The sequence below is a fragment of the Lasiosphaeria miniovina genome, assembly GCF_030549165.1.
Source record: "Lasiosphaeria miniovina strain SMH2392-1A chromosome Unknown B0T26scaffold_6, whole genome shotgun sequence".
NCBI lineage: Eukaryota > Fungi > Ascomycota > Sordariomycetes > Sordariales > Lasiosphaeriaceae > Lasiosphaeria > Lasiosphaeria miniovina.
This window is the reverse complement of record NW_026848225.1, coordinates 1,043,727-1,061,969: the sequence shown is the minus strand read 5'-3', so window position 1 is coordinate 1,061,969 and position 18,243 is coordinate 1,043,727. Positions and strand designations below refer to the sequence as shown.

At 59.1% G+C, this 18,243-nt stretch overlaps 5 protein-coding genes across 5 annotated transcripts; 4 read left to right on the top strand and 1 right to left on the bottom strand.

Moving 5' to 3' along the window:
• Positions 1 to 494: 494 nt before the first annotated feature.
• On the top strand, positions 495 to 1,169 carry B0T26DRAFT_678724 (uncharacterized protein; the record flags this gene model as incomplete). The annotated part of the gene is made up of 1 exon (XM_060440266.1): positions 495 to 1,169. One exon carries the CDS (start codon positions 495 to 497, stop codon positions 1,167 to 1,169), a length of 675 nt encoding a protein of 224 aa, XP_060292583.1.
• A 1,144-nt stretch (positions 1,170 to 2,313) lies between these two features.
• On the top strand, positions 2,314 to 4,044 carry B0T26DRAFT_754513 (uncharacterized protein; the record flags this gene model as incomplete). Its single annotated transcript, XM_060445833.1, has 1 exon — positions 2,314 to 4,044. The coding sequence occupies one exon, from the start codon at positions 2,314 to 2,316 to the stop codon at positions 4,042 to 4,044; it is 1,731 nt and encodes a 576-aa protein (XP_060292582.1).
• An 869-nt stretch (positions 4,045 to 4,913) lies between these two features.
• B0T26DRAFT_785150 (Thiolase, N-terminal domain-containing protein) lies at positions 4,914 to 6,835 on the top strand. The gene has a single exon (XM_060446767.1). The coding sequence runs from the start codon at positions 5,215 to 5,217 to the stop codon at positions 6,472 to 6,474; it is 1,260 nt and encodes a 419-aa protein (XP_060292581.1). The 5' UTR covers positions 4,914 to 5,214; the 3' UTR covers positions 6,475 to 6,835.
• A 3,207-nt stretch (positions 6,836 to 10,042) lies between these two features.
• B0T26DRAFT_754511 (ribosomal protein L13e-domain-containing protein) lies at positions 10,043 to 14,920 on the top strand (the record flags this gene model as incomplete). Its single annotated transcript, XM_060445832.1, has 9 exons — positions 10,043 to 10,474; positions 10,546 to 10,745; positions 10,846 to 11,005; positions 11,086 to 12,954; positions 13,969 to 14,002; positions 14,092 to 14,138; positions 14,219 to 14,316; positions 14,384 to 14,444; positions 14,522 to 14,920. 9 exons carry the CDS (start codon positions 10,043 to 10,045, stop codon positions 14,918 to 14,920), a joined length of 3,300 nt encoding a protein of 1,099 aa, XP_060292580.1.
• Positions 14,921 to 15,315: 395 nt separating this feature from the next.
• B0T26DRAFT_678720 (uncharacterized protein) lies at positions 15,316 to 18,021 on the bottom strand (the record flags this gene model as incomplete). The annotated part of the gene is made up of 5 exons (XM_060440265.1): positions 15,316 to 16,958; positions 17,037 to 17,171; positions 17,229 to 17,351; positions 17,468 to 17,599; positions 17,793 to 18,021. The coding sequence occupies 5 exons, from the start codon at positions 18,019 to 18,021 to the stop codon at positions 15,316 to 15,318; spliced, it is 2,262 nt and encodes a 753-aa protein (XP_060292579.1).
• Between the last annotated feature and the right edge of the window lie 222 nt (positions 18,022 to 18,243).

Below are 18,243 nucleotides of genomic sequence, written 5' to 3'. Positions count from 1 at the left end.
TTGGAACAAGCATAGGATAGTGGTTTTAATTATAGACTTAATCTTTTTCCTGCCAAAATTCGTCGATCTCGTATCCACGAGATCACTAGCACCCTTTGCTTACCCTCAAATTCCAACCCCCTGATCGACTTACCTCCCCCCTTGACATGCTCCACATAATTGTGACTTCCATGCTCCCATTGGCTGCTTTGACTTCTCAACCTAGGCAACTCCCCGAAAACAGGTAAACAGCGAATTAGTATTTCGTGTGGTGAACTTTTGCGAAATTTTGCCCCCCCCCCTTCAGACTTCGTACCACCTGCCCTTCTCTTGCTTTTCTTCTTCCTTTCTTCTCCTGTAATTCCTCTCGTCGCTCGTTATTACTGAACTCGTCCGAAAAAACTTCGCGCAGATTTACGTCCCTCGTTTCACACTTCTGAATCTTCAACCTAACCTCCTACAAACATCGCCTGTCATTACGTCATTGGGTAAAGGTCCATATCACCACACACATCATGTCCGCCCGTTCGCGCAGCTCGGCCTTTCCAGCCATCCTGGTGGCCATCGTGCTGCTCTGCGCCAGTCCTGCACTGGCAAGGACCGATCTGAGCGGCTGTGTCTCGACGCAGGTCATCTTCGAGCAGTTCGCAGCCAGCCTCATCTGGTACGTGCCCGGGACCGGCGAGATCTGCTCCTTCATCGACTGCGGAGGCGGGCGCGCGCCCCCGAAGACCACCGTGCCCGGCTGTGCGGGATACGACGGCACGGCGACAGTCACGCCGAGCTTCCTCTCTGGCTTCCCCCGGGCGGCCGCCACGGGTACCGCTACCACGGCCCCGGGTGCAACGGGCGGGTTCGGATCCGGGTCCGGGCCGGGCAACAGCGTCACTTTTCAGGGGACTACGGAAACACATAATCACGGGTCGCCGACCCCGACACTTCCGTCGTCCATCACCACGCCCGTCTCGGCCGGTAACTCGGCAGCAGGAAACTCGGCGGCTGGAAACTCGGCAGCCGGAAGTTTGCCGAGCAGCGCGGCGACGGGGGCGGCCGCGGGCGGGGATTCGTCGAAATCGTCGACTGCCGCGTCGAGAACCTCAACCGCAGGAGCAGCTGGACCGACGCGGGCCGCGAAGGAAATGCTCGGCGCGATGGCAGGGTTGGCTGTTGCTGGCTTGGCCATGGTCTAGGCGCCAGTGCGGTGTTGGGGCAGAGAAGAAAATTCCGAGTGCATGTACAGTGCATATACGGATGGAGCGGTTAGAGAAACACGAAGCGACACGTTTAGCCAACATGCCGAAATGGCCATTCACACGTGGCAATGTTGTGTGACAATGTTGTGTGACAAAGTCGGGGGAGCACACTCCAAATCCTTGATGAAAGGTGATTGTTGGCGCGATACTCTGTATTTGTACTCCGTACTGAAGGAGAGAAGAGGGCATGTCGGGGATTGACTTGTCAAGTAAATCGACCTGGAAGAATTCGGGATTTGTGGTGAGAATATTGCGTAAAAGGAAAAAAAAAAGATACATGACCGTTGGGAGACACGCGGTGCGCCATGCCTTCGAGCTCCCCCGCATGGCCAGCTGGCTGCCACACTCAAAGCCTGCCGTACATCAATGCATCATGTACGTCTCTATACTGACTCACTTCTAGCTGTAGCCGATGGTCTGCCAAAATAGAGAAAAAAGATAATGCAATGCTCGGCCGAGGCAAAACGTGGCAACTGGGAATGCCAGCGGAGCGTCGTCGAGCCCACCGCACCGCATTGTAACTTCTAGGTTGACTGCCCTGTGCGAGGGCTGTAGCGGACCCCTCCCCCTTCCGGAGGAGCTTTGGCGATCTGCCCAAAGGCCCCTCAAAAGAGAGCTTATAGGGCGGTGTGATAGGGCAGTTCGGAGAACGCTAGCACCATTTCCGGCATAGCGCGCGTAGCCAACCCCTTCCAAACCTGCCATTCGCGCCCAGACCCCCCCATTCACAGGGCAACCGGCGCAGGAATTGACAGCGCAACTCGCTCGACAGACACTCCGCTCGATTCGCAATCAAAGCCCACATACCAACGCACCCACCACCAAATCCACTTGGCTCAAATCCCCGGAAAGCTTCATGACCTCGAATCCGCACTCTTCATTTCCTCCGCTACCCGGTCCGCTCCGTTCTGCCCAGCCTCTGTCGGCCTCTCTCGTCGCTGTTGACGCCCAAAGCTGGCTGTGACTGACGTGCTTGGGCGACCACCGGCTCCCACCCGATTCTCTTGTCGCTCTTCCGTCGCAGACGATTCCTCTCTAGCGCACCGTAGAAAACAATTGCGCACGACTTGAACTAACCAAGATGTCTTCGGACATTGACCGTTCAGCTCAGCTGATCAATGACACCCCAGACGAGGAGCGCCGAGGGCTCCTCGACGAACCTGCAACCCCGCGAGATGACGATTCGATCGGGCAGTTGTCGCAGATTCCCTCGACGGAGGCCCCCAACTCTCCGATAGATCCTTCGGGGTCGTTCAAGACGGAGCTTAACGATGATCGTATTGAGTCGATCATTCCGTCGTCGCTGACCCCTCCTCCGTCATCCCAAGTTCCCAACCATGCCGGCGCAGGTATCGTCAACCCGCTCAGCTTCGTCAGCTCGCAACGATCAGGCTATTTCTCTCCTCCTGCAACCGGAATTAACGGGCTCAGGAGAGATGGCGGAGTTGCCTCCGAGTTCACACCTCCAGACCAGCAAACAATCGCAGAGGCCTCTACCGATGAGCTTCGCAGTTTGCTCCAATCATGCGTTACTGAACACGCCAGATTAAAAATGGAAGCCGCCCACCACAAGCTGCAGTACAACCTGCTTAGCCTGCAGGCTGACGAGGATTCGAAGCGTGCCGCCGTCGAGCACGAGATGACCCGGAAGGAGGTCGAGGCCCTGCGCATGGCCGAACACTCGCGCCAGGCTCGCCGCGATCTCAGCTCCACCTCTGAGACGGCCCAAGCGAAATACCTGCAACTCAAAACCCTCTTAGAGCAAGCGCTGGCGGAAAATGATCTTCTCCAAAAAAAGTCCAAGGCAGCGCGAAAGGTCATTCAGCAAAAGGAAGACGAATTAGCCGGCCTGCTCATTGACCGGGACATGCTCCTCACACGCATCAGAGAAAACCGCGAGCACTTCAATCTCCTGCGCAGCCCCGGAGGAATGTTCCACGGCGCCATCACTCCCAAGGGGCAGACTGCCGCAAGCCCTGTCCAGGCCCGAGCTACGCCACGACAGACGCCCAGGTCATCGCAGAGAGAGGCTCGTTCCGACCGCGACCACAGCAAAGAGAATTTTGCAGTGCTGCTCCAGGCGCTGAGCCAAGATACCAACAGCGCCCCTTCAACTCCGGTGACGGGTCACCGTGCAGCTCCTCGAATTCCGTCCAAGCACACTCGAAACGTGCAGTCCATGTCCTCGCTTCCAACGACCCCGATATACCACTCGCGTCTCGAAACCGGGGGCCTTCTGCCATCTATCGATCTAGTTCCTCAAACAGAGCCGCCTTATCGGCAGGGTCGCTTCGTCCCCGGGACACCCACCCGCCGCGAGCGACGCAAGAGCCGAGAGAGCACTATATCGGCCGAGGACAACGAGGAACTCGCTCGCCAGGCGCTCCAGTCTGTCGCGGCTTCCTTTGCCACTCGAAGCTCCGAGAAGCTCCGCGGCTCCCGACGGCAGCCTTCGGACGGCGAGGAGGAAGAAGAGGTGTTTGAGAGCCAGGCCAGTCAGGCGGCGTCGGAAATGCTCCGCAAGGACCCCCGCGAGAGCTTTGAAGTTGCCAGCTCAGTCGCAACTTCACGAGACGGCACCCCGGCTCCGGCGGAGAAAGCTGCCAAGCTCCAAGCAAAGCTGTTTGGCGGTCTGAATAAGAGCGGCCTGTCAACAAGTGAGAAGCGCAAGTTTAGCGGAAGCGGGGAGGCGAAGGAAGATATTTCGTTGCGAGACCGCGTGACGAGCCCGACGAAGAAGCTGCGGCTGGCGGGTGGGCTCCGTGACCCGGGCCGTGTTGGGCTGGGCATCCAGTACAGCCAGGAGGCGTAGGGGCCAGATCCAGTCTGCCTGGCCATTGTGGTCTCGCGCCTGGTCCTGGCGAACTGATGTGCAAGCGAAAGACTGGTTTGCTAGGCACGCTGGCGAAAAATGGTTATGACTTTGCTATGACGTGAAGGAGGCTCGGAAACGATTGAATCGTTCTTTGCTTGCACTTTATAAGGTTGAGATTTATGGCGGTAGCAAGGAAACGCCACATGCTCGGAGTTTAAGTTTTTCAGGATTGCTACGATACCGACGAAATCCGTTTCACCAGACTCCTCTGGCCACACCCCCCTGACTAGCAGTCCTACAGAGACTGACGAAGCCGGGTTGGACGTTGTACATTACGAACATTATGACGGAAGGGATGTGTTATTGGGGCGGCTTGCGGGAGGTTTTCTTTTTTGGCTTGTGGGGAGCTGGCCCTTTCGGCCAAGAAGCTAACGGGAGGCGGGAGAGAAGGCGAGACGTGGAAGGAAGAAGAGGTAGATTGTTCACATTTGCGCATACCATGCCTCTCAGGCTCAGGCTGGCTCCGAGACTCGGTTGCTACAGTATGGACCTATCTACCACGTAGTTAGGCCCAACCAAGACCCCTCAATTCGTTCGATACCTTGCCACTGGATTTACTGTCTTTCTCGAGACCTGGGGAGGCAGCGAAGGGTGGTCGATTCAGTGTGGGGAAGGGCCCCGCTGCGGGTTTGGACTGCCGCCTCCATTCGCCGCCCGGGTCTGCGTTTTCCCTTCCAGCACCACTCTCTCCACTCCGGGGAAGGGCTAACTCTACAGCTATGCCTGTCTTGGGGCGATTTATCCTGAGCCGGCCTTCATTCACGGCTGCTCCTAGCCGATCCCGCTGTCTGCTTCTAGTCTGTTCTCGTTGCTGCCTTTTTCTCTTTTTCTTTTTCTTCTTCTTTCTTTAATTTTTTTTCTTTCCTTTTGCCATTGACGATACCCTCGGCGTAGTATTTGCTTTGCTTGTGTTCAATTGGGTGACTAGCGCCTGTCTCCTGCTTCGTCGTCCATATCACGACCAATTTGACCCGCTCCGTGCCCGCTAACACAACTGCCGAAGTATCGAGTTCGTTCTGGTAAGGGGACTACCACATTGCTGCTTAGGTCGTTGCCGCCTCTCTTCCAGCACAACACCAGCCACAACCTCGGTATCTGTCTGCCGCCATGGCCTCCCTCCCGAAAGGCATCAAGGCCGTTCTGAGCAAGGCGCCCACCGACGTCGTCGTGCTCTCGGCCCTCCGCACGCCCATCTGCCGGTCGTACAAGGGCCAGCTCAAGGACGCCTACCCCGAGGAGCTGCTGTCGGTGGTGCTGCGGGCAACACTCGACGCGAACCCGACGCTAGACCCGGCCGCCATCGACGACGTCGCCGTCGGCGTTGTGCTGTCGGAGCTGGGCGGGTCCAAGGCGGCGCGCATGGCCATGAACCACGTGGGCTTCCCGTCGACAACGTCGCTGTACACGGCCAACCGAGCGTGCGCGTCGTCGCTGCAGAGCATCGCGCTAGTCGCGGCGCAGATCCGCTCCAGCATGATCGACGTCGGCATCGGCGCCGGCATGGAGAGCATGACGCGCAACTACGGCAGCCGCGCCATCCCGACCGACGCGTGGCCCGCGCTACGCGACAGCCCCGTCAAGGACGCGCGCGACTGCGTCATGGCCATGGGCCTGACCAGCGAGAACGTCGCGCGCCGCTACGGCGTCAGCCGCGCCGACCAGGACGCCTTCGCCGTCGAGAGCCACGCCCGCGCCGCCCGCGCCCGCGCCCAAGGCCACTTCGCTGCCGAGATCGTCCCCGTCACCACGCGCTTCCAGCCGACCGACAAGCAGGGGAACAAGGTCGGCGACGAGCAGACCGTCACCGTCGCCGAGGACGACGGCATCCGCGCCGGCGCCACGCTCGAGGCGCTCGCCAAGCTCAAGCCAGCATTCGCCGCCGACGGCGCCAGCACGGCCGGCAACTCGAGCCAGGTCAGCGACGGCGCGGCGGCCGCGCTGCTGATGCGCCGCAGCACGGCGACGCGGCTGGGGCTGGCCGACCGCGTCATGGGCCGGTTCGTCGCTGCGTCCGTCGCCGGCTGCGCGCCCGACGAGATGGGCATCGGCCCGGCCCTCGCTGTGCCCAAGCTGCTCACCCAGCTGGGGCTCGCCACGGAGGACGTGCACACGTGGGAGCTCAACGAGGCGTTTGCGAGTCAGGCACTCTACTGCGCGCGCGCCCTCGGCCTCGAGCAGGCGTGGCAAGACGGCCGCGTCAACCCCGCCGGCGGCGCCATCGCCCTCGGCCACCCCCTCGGCGCCACCGGCGCCCGCATGGTCAGCACCCTGCTCCACGGCCTGCAGCGCTCGGGCGGCGAGACGGGCGTCGTGAGTATGTGCATTGGCACCGGCATGGGCATGGCCGGCTTGTTTGTGCGCGAGTAGGGGCGGCGTGCGCTTCTTTTTTTGTAAATATTCGTTTTAGCATTTTCACATATTGTTCTATACCGGCTGGAAAGTCCATGTGCACCTGTTCAAGTTCAGATTTAGCGACATGGGGTAACTGCGTTGGTTGCGGAACGAAACATATATAGCCTCCCAACTTTGATGCTAGCCAGTCAGTCAGTCAGCCAGTCAGCCAGTCACAAAACAAAGCAGCAAGAATGCAGGAACCCGGCCAGCGGCAGCAGTGACACGAGACCCGGCCGTCTGATGACACTAATCTGCCCCTCCCGAACTTGCAGACGCAGCAGGAGCACAGCGTTGATGAATAGCAAATCATTTTGGGCTGGCTAGCTAGATAAGGTAGCAAGGGGTATCGCGATACATCAGGGACACAGATATCAACTCAACCGGTTTGGGGGGGGGATCGACCGCGCTGTGGGCTTATTTCCCTTTCCCTTTCTAGTTCCGTTCCAGATTTCCTCTCGGGGTATAAAAGCTCGTGATACCTTTTTTTCGGTTTGTCTCCCATCCCCATTACCATCCGAGTCTCCAAACTGCAGTGTCAAATTTTATCATGTCCGATATGATACTTTACACTCCCCCTTGCCCCAAAACGAGGAGACTGAGACGCACGCCGTGTGTCCATTCCCTGCCGACAAAGGAGACAAGCCAAAGCTTTCGTCGAGACGAGACGGAGAGATGGTCCGGGATACGGATAGGGACCTAGAAACTGCTGCCTGCCTGCCTGCCTGCCTGCCGTAGTCGATATTCGTATCAGACACGGCTCTTTCAGTGATGTGGTGCGAGGAGAGGCCAGGCGGGCAGGCAACGGGGTGCGAATGCGTTATATCGTAATCGCCATCAGTGACAGGCTTTCGCGGAGAGAAACATAGTGTATGAGATGGATGGGTGGATGGGTGGATGGATGGATGGATGGATGGCGATAGCAGTCGCATTTCATGGAGTAGGTAGTAATGCGATGTTTGTGTGCCCGCGGACGCGACTTAGACGCAGTCTTCGCACTGGCTGTGGTGGCAGTGCGAGCACGAGTCGCTGATCACGAGCATGCCTCCGCACTTGCAGCAGCGAGGCTGGGTGGCCGACATGGTGGTGATGGTTGAGGGTGATGATTGCTTTATATGTGCTGTGGAGCTGAAGCTACTGTAAAGGCGACGTGGGTGGCGTGACGTTTGCGGTGCTGTTTCTTTCTTTTTGGCTCGTTTGGCAAGCGTTGGTGGGCAAGGTATTCTTGGTTCTTTGGGAAGGATGGACAACTGTGTTACTACGTAAGATAATTGCACCTGGGATAAAGCTGGAGAGCCGCACCAGCCGGGCGATGCGGGCGGTAAGGGCAGATGCAAGGACTATATACACCAGGCTGGCAACCCCCATTCCAAGACACCAGTGGCAAGATGTGACTGCCAAAAGCCTGTCACACGACACCAGGACGAATGGGAGGCCAGGTCGGGACCAGTGCCCCCCCAACCACCAATGGTTGGCGGCACAGGTGCAGCCTTCTCAGTAGCCGCCTTTCCTTTGGGACGGGACACCCCGACCTGAGCAAAAAAAACCCCGGTTTGGGTGCTTGGGCTGGCGCGCCTGAGACAGATGGAGGACAAACTTTAGTCTCCCACCTCGGGTGGTGTGGCGGGCATCGTGAGACGCTCGGTACGAAGGGTTCAGGAAAGCTCGGGGACGGGTCAGGTCGGTCTGGTGGACGTTGGGGGACGACCCCACCAATGATGCACTGCAGCCCTCCCTGCATTAGCTTGGGGGTCGATCTCCTTCCCCGCAACGAGGCGTTTTCAGGGTCCCAATGAGAAGGATGCCATAAGGTTTGGGGATTTGGTAACGCGCATGTTCCCGTGGGGGCAGAGGGGTAGGCGATGCAGCCAGATTTCTTTCCCCTTTCCGTTCAATTTCAGTCCTCCATCTGACAGCCAAGAAGAACTTGTTGGCTCGCCATCAGCATGTATCCATTTTAATGTACGGTACGAGGACTCGCAGCTGCGAGGTGGCTCACGCTGACGGATTACCTGCCTTACTGTGTGTACTGTGTCTCGGCACTCCCTCCGCCCACTTCGGCGGACCCCAGATCCCATGACGGCCGCTTTCTGCAGCCCAGACGGGTGGCCTCAAACCAACATCATGCACCCGACTCTAAAATAGCCTCGAATACGCAGCGGTCATGGTCTCTGCCCCTTCTCGCCAGGCCCACCCAAGCTACCGGGTCGCGGGAGAGGCGTAATTAAGTTGATGGTGTTCCATTCCATTGCGGCTTCCTGCCATCCATCGTTAGGGGACAAAGGAAATCGGTGCAGTTTGCCTGCGGTGGCCTCGCCGCCTGGTCGCGGCCTGGCCGACCTCAACGGGACTGCCAGCCAATCATGGGCGAGGGTTACTTCTCAGAAACTGATGCCTTGGCCGAGCCATCGCTCACGCCTTGCAGAGCCGCCGGCCCAGGTTGCCAGTCCGCAATGCAACCCTAGGCGCTAAATCACCACTAAGATCTCGGTTTCCGTATCCGCTCTTACCACTTTGTACGCAGCACCGCCGACGTCCAAAACCAACTAACTGCATATGCACAAGTTTAGGACCCAGCATGAGGCTTTCTGATTTCAGAGGCCCCGAAGCAGTAATCCTTCCTGTGGAGAGCCTCCCAGAGTTGATTAGTATCTGTGGCTCACCTTGGCCTGAGCAGCACAAACCAGTTCATGCAATGGCTTTGTACTTATTAGCAGCCGAATGCCAGATGACTACCTGCAGTGAAGCTGATTATTGAAACGTCGAAGTCTTTTATTGCCGTTGTGGTCGTTCTTTAGGGGTTTGGTTCTGCTTCCTTGATCCTTGTGCTGTCTGTTCCTTGGGCCCGCCTTCGCCTTTGCCCCAGCAGCCGGGTTGCCACGCCACGCTCTTCGCATCGGAAATAATTGACACCCAGCGTTGGATCTGGCCTTTGGATATCCGCCCCCTATGCAAACAGCAGTCTGCTGCACGTGGTGTCTCAATTGCCGCTGGCCGCACCGAAGATCAACCCAGGCCGGGCCGCTCATCATGGACGCTGCGCGCAGGCCGTGCTCATACTAACTCCCAAAAGTCAGGCGCCCCCCGATTTCCACAGGCGAATCACCGAGATCTATCGCGCTAGACCTGCACAGCCAAGGTGAGATGATCTCACCGGTCACGCTAGACCCGCATGGCTGCCTCACTCACTCCCCCTCGCTCTCTCCTCCAGTGGCTCTTGTCCACTAAATAAGTGCCTATAGGGAGTCGGCACGCATCATTCTCGGAACCGCGCAAAGTATCGAGCCACCTTACCAAGCCATCCTGTCTTGTGTTGCTTCATTGGACTTGCTCCGTTGACCATTGTTGACGCCGGTGTGTGACAGTCACAGTTTCCCCTCAGCCCCCTTTCCCGCTCGAGTCTCTGTCCAGGCTTTGAACACATTATCTGGACATCTTCGGCCTCTTCACTAGGCCTATATAGCACTTCCTGTGCCGCCCCCAGTCAACTCGAGAGTCTTCGACACAGATCACCAACTCCAAACCCACATTCCCCCATAGCAGCATGGCTCGATTGGGACTGTTCGGTAGCGATAGCAACCAAAACAATCAGAGCAATGCCGAATTCAACGAGAAGCCCCTACCTATTCGGCTGAATGAGCGTAGCTCAGACCCAGCTCAACCTCACACCGTCTCCATGGAGCCCGTAGTGAGGATACACGCCCTCCCTTCCCTCGACGGCGTGATCGTGAAGGTCGAGCCCCCGCGGGAGCCGGCAAACAACCAGCTGGAACACGTCCCTTGCGACATTGTGTTGGTTATCGACATCTCTGGGAGCATGGCCGCCGAAGCCCCGGTCCCCACCCAGCCCGGCGAAACCCCAGAGCGGAACGGCTTGTCGGTTCTGGACCTGACGAGACACGCCGCCAGAACGATTATGGAAACTCTGAATGAGAACGACAGGCTCGGCATCGTCACGTTTGCCCACACCTCGCAGGTATGTTCTCACCTTCACAACAACAAAAGACTAAAGTGACATTGCTAACGCTGTGGTTTGAAAACAATCAGTGCGTGCAGAAGCTCACGCCCATGACGGCGAGCAACAAGGACAAGACGTCAAAGAAGCTCGACCACCTCAAGCCCCAGGGCATCACAAATCTCTGGGGCGGCATCATCGAAGGCCTCAAGCTGTTTGACCGGGCCGCCGGGTCGTCAGAGGGAAAGGTGCCGGCGTTGATGGTCTTGACCGACGGCGTGCCGAATCACATGTGAGTCTATGCCGAGTGAATCTTGACAACATTGTCATGATAACTGCCATCGCCTGACAATGGCGGGTTATTTCATTTACTGACTAATTCCACCTGGCAGGTGCCCTCCGCACGGATACGTCCACAAGCTACGCCAGATGCAGCTGAAGCCGACGATACACACATTCGGGTTTGGCTACACACTGAGGTCGGGCTTGCTCAAATCCATCGCCGAAGTTGGCGGTGGGAACTACTCGTTCATTCCCGACGCCGGCATGATTGTGAGTAACATGTTCCCTGTTTGATTTTTTTCACTCCCGTCTCACTGCTGAGTGCTAACCACTTTGCGTTCCTTCATCAGGGCACCGTCTTCGTGCACGCCGTGGCCAACCTGCAATCGACATTCGCCAACAACGCCGTGCTGCGACTGACATACCCAAAATACCTGAAGCTGCAGGAAACCACCGGCGAGTCCGTCGACAAGCAGGAGCCGGTTCAGCCCGACGACCCGTTCGAGCAAGACCAGCCCGACGCGACAATGCAGCTCTCCATCGCGCTCAACAACCTGCAGTACGGCCAGTCGCGCGACATGTACCTGCGCTACGACAGCGCCGTGCAAGACGCCGTCGAGTACAGCTTCGACATCGACGTGTCGCCCGTCGTCACCGCCACGCTCGAGTACCAGCACTTTACCGACGCCGTCCGCAGGACGCCCGCCGTGAGCCAGGACGTGCTGGCACCCACCACGACCCTACCCCCCGCCGAGATCGCCTACCACGTTTCGCGATCCGCCATCGTGTCCTTCCTCGCGACGCTCGCCCCGCTGCGCGCCGACGGCGAGCACCAGCCGGTCGCCGTGCTCGACGAGAGCATGGCCGGCTTCACGGCGCCCCTCCAGCAGCTCATTGCTACCCTCCCGGCGAGCAGGCCCGAGTTCGCGTCTGACGCGGCGTGCCGGTCGCTGCTCGACGACCTGTGCGGCGCGGACCCGCGCGGGCAGGTCAGCCTCGCGCTGAGCCGCGCCGACTTCTACTACCGCTGGGGCAAGCACTACCTGCAGAGCCTAGCCGGGGCGCACGCGCGGCAGGTGTGCAACAGCTTTAAGGACGTCGGGCCGCTGATGTACGGCGCGCGCAGCCCGCTGTTCGTCGCGTGCCGCGACCGCCTCGACGCCGCCTTCGACTCCTTGCCCGCGCCCCGCCCCAGCAATTTGCCGGCGGCCGACTCGTACGGCTGCGGCGTCGCCAAGAATCACGCATCCTTTGCCATCAGCATGCAGAACTACAACCGCTTCGACAACCCGTGCTTCGCCAGCAGCTGCAAGGTCCTGCTCGCCCCGCCGGCCTCGGCTCGCGGCAATACCGGCGCGCAGAGGAGTTTAGGGATAGAGGGAGGAGCGGCAGGCCCCGAGCCGCTGCTCAACGTCGGGCGGCTGGGCGCGGGAAAGAGGGTTCCGGTGTCACAGCTGCGCAGGGGCATGCGGGTGCAGACCCCGCGAGGCGCGCGGCGCGTCAGGGCGGTGCTGCGGACGCCTGTGGCCGGCGCGGCTATGTGCGTGGTGGGCAGCGGCGACAATGGCGGGGAGCAGCTGCTGGTGACGCTGTGGCACCCCGTGTACTACGCCGGCGGCTGGCGATTCCCGCGGGACGTGCAGACGACGGGGGCGGCGGCGCGGCCCGTCCGCTTTACGGGCTCCGTGTACTCGGTGCTGCTGGAGCGCGATAGCGACCCGGACGCCCACGCCATCCTCGTCGGCGGCGTCTGGGCCGTCACGCTCGGCCACGGCATTGCGACCGCGGCCGCGGCCGGAGACGACGACGTCCGCGCCCACGCGTTCCTGGGCAGCTACAGCAGGGTCGAGAAGGGCCTGGCCGGGCTGCACCGGAGCAGCGGCGGGCGCGTGCTTGGTGGTGGTGTAAAGCGCAACCCGCAGACGGGACTGGTCGACGGGTTTAAGCGCGCCTCGGACGCGCAGATGGCGAGCGCTGTGGCGGTGGGTCAGAAGGATTCGGCGTATGCTTTGTCAGTGGTGCAAGTACAGTACAACCGGAAAAGCCGGCGCAGTCGGCAAATGGTGGAGGTGGTGGCGCCAGCAGAACCGGGGCTACCAACGTCACAAGCAAAACTGGCAAAGTCACACAAGTCGGCAGAGTCACACAAGTCGGCAGAGTCGGAAAACCCAGCAAAGCCGGCGGAGCTGGTAAAATCAGGAGGTGATGGTGGTGCCACGGTAGCCGTAGAGTTGGCTCAAATGGGCGCGTCAGAAAGGCGCGGGATTATCATGGAAGATGGGTTAGGGAAGATGAACTAGGGAAGATGGACTAAGGGCGATGGACTGGGTAGACAATAGATGGGTACGGATATCATGATGGCAATGGGAGGGAGTTATATGCTTTGGACCACGTGGCTTGCTGGCGGCGTCACGGATGGCCTCGGCAAACGCTGCAGATACATGCCTAGCAGCTCGGCAAAGTAGGCGAAGAAGAAGGGTATTTGAGATTTTAGCGTAGCGAGGAGTCTAAAAATTAACAAATGGACTATCCCTTAGTTTCCAGTTCGCCGAAGGTGAACGCAGACTCGATGTGAATGCAAAGACGGCGAGGGTCGCGCATGTAAGTGGTTGTGGAGGTTAGTTGGTGTGGATCGCGACGATGGCAGCTATTGCACATCTTCCTAAGCCAGAAATTGGACAAGCGTTCAAGATCTTGGTGACCAGTATCTTTGGAACTCTGTTGCCGGGATGGTTGAGGTGCGAGGAATTAGTAAGACAGATACCGACATGAAGTCTCGATAGAATGGCAATGACAGTCACTGGCTGCTGTCTGGCTGCTGTCTGGAGTCTGGACATTGAAGTTGAAGACCCGTTCGCGTGCAGAAGTTCGTTTATGTGGGTCTGGTCGTGACGGCGCTTGTGTTTTGCTTGCGAGCGGAGAAATTACCCAGCCGCCGCCAGCTGGCAGCCGGTGCACCATCCGAGGGCCCCACCAACTCATTTTCTCCTCGAATCAAATTTCCCCACCACTTTCATAGGGCTTCAAAGCCCTGCCAAAATTTTGGAACCGCCCTTCCAAGTCCGCCCTCCCAAACTGCAATTGCTTCACCGACCGGCGATACCTTCACGACAATCAAGAGTGCTTGATCCACTACCGTCAAAATGGTACGCAGGCCTCATTGCGACTGACTCCACGTTCGGCTACTGGCCTGTTGCTCAAAATTGAGATGCTGACCGAATTCTTCACTCCAGGCGATCAAGCACAATCAGCAAATCCCCCACAACCGTGAGCATCCCATCCACGACGACGAGATTGGCCCCCGGCGCTGGCCTTGCACGAGGAGGAACGACAGGAACTGACAGAGACTGCTTCAGATTTCCGCAAGGATTGGCAGAGACGTGTGCGGTGCCACTTCGACCAGGTTCGTGACGACTCTGGGACTGGGCGGGAAGTGCGACTTTGCAACAAACTTGAATTCTGACAAACCTCGATGGAAAATAGCCCGGCAAGAAGGTCACCCGCCGTATCGCTCGTCGTGCGAAGGCCGCCGCTGTCGCTCCCCGTCCCGTGGATAGCCTCCGCCCGATTGTGCGATGCCCGTTAGTCAAACCCGCCACGTCCTAATTTTTGGCGAGTTAATATTCTCTAACCACTAGAGTTTTGCAGTACCGTCAAGTATAACCGCCGCACACGCCTCGGCCGCGGTTTCTCGATCGCCGAGCTCAAGGTACGAGCAGGATCTGACATGTAACTGGACGAGAACCAGGGTCTGCGTCAGATTGCTAACAATTCTGCGCAAAACAGGCTGCCGGCATCCCCAAGCTTTATGCCCCTACCATCGGCATCAAGGTCGACCACCGCCGCGCAAATCTGTCGGAGGAGGGCCTCGCCGCCAATGTCGAGCGCCTCAAGGCCTACAAGGCCCGCTTGATTGTCTTCCCCCGCAAGACCAACAAGCCCAAGAAGGCCGATACCCCCAAGGACCAGCAGACCGGCGAGACGACACAGAGCATCCGCAGCGCCTTTGGCGTTGTCGACGCCATTACCGCCAGCTTCTCCGAGATCAAGAAGAGCGACCTGCCCAAGAACGTCGAGGGTGGTGCGTACAAGGCCCTCCGGAAGGCGAGGTCGGACGCCCGCTATGTCGGTGTCCGGGAGAAGCGCGCGAAGGAGAAGGCGGAGGCCGAGAAAGACAAGAAATAAACGTCTCCTCTTGGTTGTGGTTATGGACGGTGGAAGATAGGAAGATTCCCTGCGGTGTTAGTTTGGCTGGTTTCTGGTCTCGCTTGCTGCTTTTCTGGTGAACCGGATGGGGGAACAGGGCTTCCCTCCGATGGCCGTGTAGTTTCGGGGAATCCTTGTTCGCTCTCAAGAACAGGGCTCAGGATGAACTTTGCGCGTCATAGGGATTTTGCTAGAGCATCAAATGAATGGGACACGGAAAAGCATGACACATGATCACATCAAGTCCTGTTTTGCCGTCGTGTTTGCCACCATTATACAGAGGCTACGATCTGAATGAGATCTATACGATGGCCATCTCTAGCTCGCTTTTATATCTGGGTCTCCTAGCTGCTCACAGAACTGGTTGTCTCCATCTACGGATGCACTTGCTCCCTATTATTCCGAACAAGCTCGCTGCCCTTGCTTAGCATCCTCTCCAGCGTCGCCTTTCGCGTGGGCGGCAGCTGGCCGGCGAAGCTCCGCAGGATCTCTGCCACCAGCACCAGCGCATTCTCGCGGTCGACCCGCGCTAGACCAGCCGCCTGCTTCGGGTCTGCCTGCTGCGGCTCCAAGCCGAGCCCATCCACTAGTCCTCCAGTGGTAGCATTAGCCAGTGTATTCACTGGTGTTGCCGTTTCGGGCGTAGACCGCTGCTGCTGTTCCTCCTCCCCCTCCCTGGCGCTCACATCGTCGTCGTCCTGTAGAATAATGGCATCCACTTCCTTTTTCACCTCCCCATCCGTGCCGTCTCCTCCTCCTCCTCCTCCTCCTCCCACCACGACCGTCGCCAGCACACGCACCACCCCGGCCGCGGCCAGCACCTGCAACGCTATTTGTCCTCCGGGGTTCTTGGACTGGGACTGGTTGTTGGTGTTGTTGGTATTGGTCCGGCTCATCAGCGCCAGCACGAACACGGCCTCGGACCGCACCGCTGCGAACCGTGTCTGTGTCAGTAGGCTCGCGAGTGCGCTGGCGATGCCGGTCCCGTGCACCACGTAGAAGCTAGTAAGTGCATCGTCGGCGAGCGCGCTGGTACCGGCATCGGTATTCGTGGTGTTGGCGGGCAAGAGGATCGCGGCGCCGCCGTCGCTGCTCGAGTGCAGGGCGCGGCACACGGCGCACACGGCGCGCGCGATCTCGATGCGCGTCGGCTCGGCGTCTAAGTGAGGCTGCAGTTCTGTGAGGGTTTGCAGGCTGGTGGTGCTGGTGGTGTTGTTGTTGTTGTTGTTGGGTGTGGTGCTGCACACGAGCCGCACGTTGTCGGCGCAGTTGACCAGCAGCAGCCGCGCCAGCGACACGGCGGCGAACTGCACCTGCGGCTGCGCCGTCGTCGTCGTCGTCCACAGCGCCCGTAGTGGCCCCGGACTGGCGAGCAGCCGGCTGCCGAGGAGCGCCTTGTTCGCGGGCGGGATGGCGAGGTTCTTGAGGAAGCCAAGCGCTGCGTGGGTGAGTTGCGGTGACGGAGGCAGAGGCGGAGGCGGAGGACCGCTGCTGGACTGCTGCTGCGGGACGGCTCGCGCCAGGATCGCGGCGAGGCTGCCGACGACGCCGTCGGCCCTGGCCAGCGCGGTGCTTGCCTCGTCGGACCGGCTGAGGTTGCCCAGCGACAGGCACGCGGCCGTCTGGAGATGCGACAAAGACGCGGGCGTCCCGAGCCAGCTGGTGAAGGTCTGCACGGCCGGGCTGGAGAGCGGGTAGGCGGCGGCGAAGCTGGGGAGCGCTGACATGTCGGAGAAGACGGTCACGAAAGCGTTCCACACCTGCTTGAGCTGGTCCTGGACGTCCTGGTCGGCGTCGTCGGCGTCAAACTGCGTGTACGAGTCGTCGAAGGCTTGCTGCAGGACCTCGAGCTTGCGTGACTCCACGAGCGTCTGCTGGAACTGCTCGTACGTGAGGTATACCAGCGCCACTGTGCAGAGCTCTGTGAAATCTTCCAGGTCGAGCGGGTACTCCCGGCTTGTAGCAAGCTCGAGAACCAACGCCGGCGTGGCTACATTTACGAATTTGGGTTCCGATTCTACGTACGTTCAGCGGCTGGACAGCCACAGCCCTGACATGGGCCTTAATCCAAGATATATGCAGCAATAAGACACACCTTGGTTGGCGATGAGGCCAAGCACCTGGGCCATGGCGCCAAGGGACGACTGGCATAACCGCAGCCGTTCGCCAGAGAGAATGTCGACGAGTGCTCGACTCAACCCGGCCTCGGAGGCCTGGCGCTGTGCCGGAGCTGCCACACTGTCAACACTAGTCCCCTGGCTTCTAGGGAGGGCTTCTCTCTTCTTACCGCAGTCTACACACATGTTGAGGAAGACGAGCACTGTAAAGGGGAGCAGGAAGTCGTCCTGCAAGAAGCGGATCAAGGTGCTGCCTAGCTGGCCCGACTCGACTACGCGGGCTCTGTTCTCATCTAGAGCGGAACAAGAAAAAGGGGGCTTTGTCAGTCTCTACCACATGTTCTCCCGACTACACCAACACTAGCACCAACAGGCCCCGAGAGGAGCTCGTTCTAGAACAAAAACTCACCGCAGTCAGCAGCTGAGTTGCCAAGCAGACGCAGCGTGTGTTTCTTCAGCAGCGGCGGCAGTCTGTCGTCCGGGATGACGGCCAGGAACAAGCCAAGCAGCCCCGAGTCGCCTATCGGCACTCTCCAGGAGGCTGGGCCATCATGTGATTAGCCCATATATTCGTGTTTTATTTCTGAGTGGAAGAAAAGGGAAAAAGAGGCGGTGGAAGAGGAAGCCTTTTTTTTCGGGTCTCGCATGACACGACTGAGACCTAATGAAGGTCCCCCGACAAGAAATAAAAATGGTTGCCGGCACAGCAACAAACTCGTCTCACGCCCACGTACCGTCTCTCGCCGCATCGGCAGCCTTCTCGGCTATGAACGCCAGGTCGTCTAGGCGCGAGGGCCAGGCGTCCTGCGCGGCGGCGAGGACGGTGTCCTTGAGCTGCGAGGTGCGCCAGGCGGCAGCGGCGGCATTGGCATCGGACTCCTCGTCAGCTCCGCCGTGCGGCGGCGGGGCCAGAGGAGCGACCTGTCTGAAAAGTGCCTCGATGTCTTGGCGTGTCGGTGCCATTTCCATATATTAGTTCTTTTATATATATATATACCAGGCGTTCTTGTCCTGCTTCGGATGAAAGAGCCCGAGACGAGCTGGGCGTGTGGCAGTAATAAATGACCCTCTTTCATGGAACTTATGGTGAGCTATGTACCGGACAGCTGCGTGGGCGAGTCTGTGAGTGAGTGAGATTCGAGTCAGTCTGCTTTCTATGTGTTTGTGGTATGCGCAGAAGCTATA